This window comes from Camelus ferus, unplaced genomic scaffold, assembly GCF_009834535.1.
Source record: "Camelus ferus isolate YT-003-E unplaced genomic scaffold, BCGSAC_Cfer_1.0 contig3745, whole genome shotgun sequence".
NCBI lineage: Eukaryota > Metazoa > Chordata > Mammalia > Artiodactyla > Camelidae > Camelus > Camelus ferus.
The window spans coordinates 1,648-7,338 of record NW_022589026.1 but is presented as its reverse complement, the minus strand read 5'-3'; the positions used below and the strand labels follow the sequence as shown (position 1 = coordinate 7,338).

Sequence of the window (5,691 nt, the reverse complement as noted above, 5' to 3'; positions counted from 1 at the left end):
AAACTTGGAGCACCTGACGGGTGGGTCCAGCACACGTGTCCTGTCCCCATCCCTCCTAGAATCAGAACAAGCATGGGCTGTCCTTCTGGGCTGGGTGGAACTAGTCTCAAGGGAACTTGGATTGAAAAGTCAGAATTTAAACAAGGCCCCAGGGCCCAGCTGAAGCATTTAGAATCTGGTACAAGTCAGCCCTGCAGCCCCAGCCCAGCCGCCCCGGGGTGTGGGTCCTCCCTGTGACCCCTGCCCTCCATGGACCCTGAGGGTCCCCTCCCCACTCTGCTGTCCAGCTCACAGCTTACAGCAGGGTGCCCTGCAGACGCACCGAGAGGCGTGCTCACCTCCTGTCTGTTTCACCCCAAGTGTAATGTCCACTCAGTCTCCATGAGGTCACGTGACCTCCGTGTGTGAGACCTACTCCCCTGAAGATGGACACAATCCTCCCTGACCCCAACCCGCGTGCTCTGATTATTGTATTCAGAGAATCGGGGTGTCTGGGGAACACTGCAAACCAAAGTGCAAGGTCAGTCCCCAGACAGACGTTGTGGGCATGTGGACCTCTGATGGGCCGTTCTCTTTTCCTAGAGAAGATCAGAGGGTCCAAGGAAATCACTGCCGTCTTTCTGAACGTGGAGAGGATGGCGACGCCCACGAAGGTACCTCAGAAGCTCACTTTTCCCCACCCGCAGTGGCTGACGGAGTGGGTCAGCATCCTGCCATGAGGACACAGGTCACGATGGGCCTCGTGTCCCCGCAGATTCCATCCCTCACTTCCTTATTCTCTTTCCTCTTCCAGAAAGAACTGGAAGCTGCCTGGGGCATGCGGGTGTTCGACAGATTCACGGTGGTTCTTCACATTTTCCGGGGCAATGCCCGCACCAGGGAGGCCCGGCTGCAGGTGGCGCTGGCCGAGCTCCCCCTCCTCAGGTGCCTGCAGAGCCTGGGCTGGGGAGAGATGATGGACCCCTTCTTGTTTTCACAAATTTAGGACGTTGCCAGGTGTGGTGAGGGCGGAATGTGGCCGTTGGGACTGGGAGCTTGTGGGCGGCAGGTCTGAGCAGCGTGTCTGCTGGGGCACGTCGCCCACGAGGGAGGAATGTCACCCTGGTGATGGACCCTCTGTCCCGGCCGGTGAAGGCCCATGCAGGAGGGATGGCCCAGCAAGCCCATCCCCTCAGTCCAGAAACCCCCCAGGGTTCTGTGTGCCCCTCCTCAAGTCTGACACTGGATGGCCATGTGCTCCAATCTCCTGAGCTGACCCATTTCCACGCCAGGTCTCACCTGAAAAACAATGGTGCCCCCCTGGACGGACGAGGCAGAGGCTCTCGCTACATCATGGGATCAGGTACAGAGTCCGAGCTCTCGTCCCTGGGTGCTCAGAAGGGGGGTTGTCACGGCCACCACCCTTACAAAGGGGACAACATCCCTGAAAGGTCCAGACAGGGCAGGGGCTGCATATGGGCCTCATATGTGGTCACATTCAAACAAAAGAGGGCATTGAGGTGGTTTCCTGGGGCAGCAGTAACGAAGGACCACGGACCAGGAACTTGAAATCACAAGAATCTTCCTCCCTCCAGCCCTGGAGGCCAGACGTCTGAGGTCAAGGTGTCCCAGGGCTGCGCTCCCTCCCGAGGCTCCAGGGGAGGGTCCCTCCTGCCTCTTCCAGCTTCTGGGGCTCCAGGCGTCCATCCCTGGGCTGGTGGCCGCCTCCCTCCCGTCTCTGCCTCCGTCTCCACGTGGCGTCTCCTCTGTGTCTGCGTCTCTCCTCTCCTGTCTCTTCTGAGGACACTGTCCTTGGATGTAGGGCCACCTCCTCCAGGAGGACCTCCTCTCAGGTCCTTCACTAATTGCATCTGCAAAGACCATTTCCATAGAGGTTCTGTGTGCAGGTCCTGGGGTCGGGACGTGGATGTGTCTGCAGCCTCACCCATCCTGCTGTGGATGCATAGGGGCCCTTCTGAGTTGCTGTCAGGGTCTTATTTCCTCCCAGGTAAAGGGGAGCCCAGGTGACCTCAGAGGTCAGCAGGACAGAGCTATCTCAGAACAGAAGGGCCACGTCTGCCTGGGGAGCAGGCCGGGGGGTCCCTGTGGCCCCGAGAGAGTGCCTGTCCACGGCCCCGCAGGCACCTCTGTGGCTCTTGCCTCTTTCCCCCGTATCTGCTCGCTGACTCATCATCTTGGGTGTTTTTAGGAGAATCTTTCCTGCAGGTGCAACAGCGTCTCCTGAAAGACAAGGAAGCCAAGATTCGGAGGGCCCTGGAGAGGCTCCGGAGGAAGAGACTTCTCCTGGGGAGGCAGCGGAGGCGGCGGGAATTTCCTGTGATCTCCGTGCTCGGATACACAAACTGCGGTGAGGAGTGGCCCCTCCCTGGGCCTGGGCTGCTGTATTTTAGGAGAATCCACTTGTAAACCCGTCAAGATAGAGCCCGTCTACACCTTCACCCCTGTCTACACGGACAGCCGTCCACCCCACAGACATGCTGCTCCCACCCCATCTACACCCTCACTTGTCTACATGGACAGCCACCCGCCCCACAACATGCTGCTCCCACCCAACACCATCAGCACCCTCATCTACATGGTTGCCTCCCCCCTCACATACATCACCCCATCTACACCCTCACTTTTGTCTACACCCACCTCACAGACACGTCACCCCGGTCTCCACCCTCACCACCGTCCACACAGGCCGTGCCCCGCGCCTACCCCTTATCCAGGAGGCCTGCATGGTGCCGTCTGTGTCTACACAGCCACACACAGCACCCAACGGCCCTGCAGAGACCTCTGAGCTCAGAGACCCTCCGAGTGCCCGGCTCACTCCCCGGAGGCCTGTGGTCAGATGTGTACAGTCCCTCAGGTCCACCATGGACAGTGGGGGATGCCAGGGGCCTGAGACACATCACCCCCTTGTGACTGACTTGCAGGAAAAACCACGCTGATCAAGGCCCTGACAGGGGACGCCGCAGTCCAGCCTCGGGACCAGCTGTTTGCAACGCTGGACGTCACGGCCCACGCGGGGTCGCTGCCCTCCCGCTTGACAGTCATCTACATGGACACCATTGGGTTCCTCTCCCAGCTGCCCCACAGCCTCATTGAGTCCTTCTCTGCCACCCTGGAGGATGTGGCCCACTCGGTGAGCAGGGAGGGGCTGGGGCTCAGGGACCTCAAATGACAGCAAAGGGGAACTGGTCCCTCCAGCATGACACCGTAGGGCCAGGTCCCTCAGTACAACACAGCGGGGGCAGGTGCCTCAATCTGACACCACAGGGCCAGGTCCCTCACTACAACACAGCGGGAGCAGGACCACTGGGGACTCCTTCCACTGTGGGCCAGCTTTGTCGTCTTCGTCCCTTAGGACACAGGGACTCCATGGGGGCAGCTCCACCCCATTCTGGGTGAGTGGTGCCCTTGGGGCCTGTCCTCAGTCTGGAGGATCCTCCCTGGTGGGGCTGGGCACCACGGACCCCGAGCACTCTGACCACCTGGCCCGTCTGGTCCCAGGACCTGCTCGTCCACGTGAGAGATGTGAGCCACCCTGACACCGAGCAGCAGAAGGCCAGCGTCCTGTCGGCCCTGCGGGGCCTGCGCCTGCCGGCTGCGCTCCTGGACTCCATGGTGGAGGTGCACAACAAGGTGGACCTGGTGCCCGGGTGAGTGTGCGCCCGGCCGCCTGCTGCCCTCACCCACCGGACCCTGCCCCACAGCAGACTCCGGGTGCCCCTGGAGATGAGGACAGGCTGTCCTGCTGGTGACGGTGAACACATTCTCGGAGTTCCCGCTCCTGCTTTCAGAGTGCCCTCCCCAACCTGCAGCGGGTCAACCCAGGGTTACCGACACCTGGCAGAGCGGCATGTTTGACCCCTTCCCCGCTTGCCCGTATCTCAGCCCAACCTCAGCTCAGCCTTTCTCTCCCCATCCCTTGCTCTCAGCCTCTGGCAGGGCCATGTCCTCACCTGGACAAACAGAGGCCATAACAGTGGGGCTGGGGGCAGGGCCCCTTGCCCAGGGCCCCCTCACTGAGCGGGGTCTGCCGGCACCCCGACAGGCACAGCCCCGTGGGACCACACGCTGTGGCCGTGTCCGCCCTCCTGGGGCTCGGGCTGGAGGAGCTGAAGGCCAAGCTGGAGGACGCGGTTCTGAGAGCCACGGGGAGACGGGCCCTCACCCTCCGCGTGCAGCTGGCGGGGGCGCAGCTGAGGTGCGTGGGGGGGCTTGGCAGGAGGGGGTGGGGAGGGAATCACTGTGTAGGGCGGGCCCTCTGCGGGGGCGGGTAAGGCGGCTCCACAGGGACACCAGGATGCCGAGCAGCTGTGTCACCTGCAGGGAATCTGAGTTAATCCTGTGGTGAGCTCCTGCCAGGTGTCCGGCACACTTGTCCACACTGGGGGTGTCGCGATGCCCTCGCCGAGAAATGAGACGCCTCGGTGGGGCTCCCGGACTCTGTTGGGGTCACCCCTTCACACCAAACGTGCCTTCCTCCCAGCTGGCTGCACAGGGAGGCCACAGTGCAGGCGCTGGACGTGATGCCCGAGGCCGGGGTGGCCGACGTCAAGGTTATCATCAGCAACTCTGCTTACGGCAAGTTCAGGAAGCTATTTCCAGAGTGAAAGGATGGCCCAGGCCTGGGGCTGCAGCGTCTCAGCCTCAGAGGGAAGCAGGCACCTGGGGGGCCTCCCTCCTCTGCCCTGTCAGCCTTGGCTCAGGGGTCGGTGTGGATGGGGCTCTGAGCAGTTACAGTTGACTGTCGCAGCGTCTGGAGGCTGATTTCCCTCCCGGGATGACTGAGCCACCAGGAAGCTTTGCCATGTTTGCGAAGCAGCCTTCTGTTGCACCAGCCCCCTGCAGAGGCCCCGCAAAACGTGGCCGTGAGGGAGGTGACACAGGTTCCCTGACCCCTGTGCCCACCGTTCGCAGCCGCCGGGCCTTGCACTTCCCCACGGCAGCGAGCGGCAGGGGTGTGGTTAAGGTTCCCAGCCACCCCGCGGAGGAGACAGGAGGAACCCCTCGTCACAGGGCCTGGCAGACAGAGCCCACCACACACACACGCCCACACCCATGTCAGTCGTCTTTACCCGAAGCACAAGCACGTCAGGCATCTTCTCGAACAAGCAGGAAGCTGCGTCGCGGAGCCAACCCCACAGAGACGGGAGGCAGGGCGCCCCCTGTGCCCCCGATGCTGGCTTAGCAAAGAGCCCCCTGGGCCCCCAGACAGACACCCCCGGCATGCAGACAGGCCGGGGGTCCTTCAGCTTTTAAAGAGGCTCACACCTCGGGGCGATGGGAGGGTGTACAGTTGCAAGCCTCTAAAGGGAAAGCCAGTGAGAGGGATCCCTTCCCTTTGGGCTCCAGGAAAAGTTTTGTCTTTTTCCTTCCATTTCTATTCGTCATTATGGGGTGTTCCCTGCGTTGTCCCAGAGTTTCAGCATAACTGGAAGTAAATCTCTACCCGTCTTCTGAGCATGCGAATCCGGGGTGTGTGTGTGAGCTTTCCTCGTTTTCTGAGACTCGGTTACACACACGGCCCTGCAGGCCCCTCCCTCGGTGGATCCCAAACCTCCCTGCCTGGCTTCTGTGACTGCTGTCCTGTGGGACTTTGGCCTGGGAGCGGGTAGCAGACAGAGTGGTTTCTCCAACAACGTCCACGTCCGGATCCCCAGGACGTGTGAGCGTGCGACCTTATGTGACCAGGGGACC

General features: G+C 61.7%; 1 protein-coding gene across 1 annotated transcript; it reads left to right on the top strand.

The window, feature by feature from the left end:
- The first annotated feature begins 9 nt into the window (after positions 1-9).
- LOC102508333 (putative GTP-binding protein 6) lies at positions 10-5,463 on the top strand. Its single transcript, XM_032476307.1, has 9 exons — positions 10-20; positions 583-653; positions 794-924; positions 1,272-1,342; positions 2,189-2,347; positions 2,922-3,130; positions 3,499-3,647; positions 4,043-4,195; positions 4,481-5,463. Exons 2-9 carry the CDS (start codon positions 636-638, stop codon positions 4,602-4,604), a joined length of 1,014 nt encoding a protein of 337 aa, XP_032332198.1. The 5' UTR covers positions 10-20; positions 583-635; the 3' UTR covers positions 4,605-5,463.
- Positions 5,464-5,691: the final 228 nt, after the last annotated feature.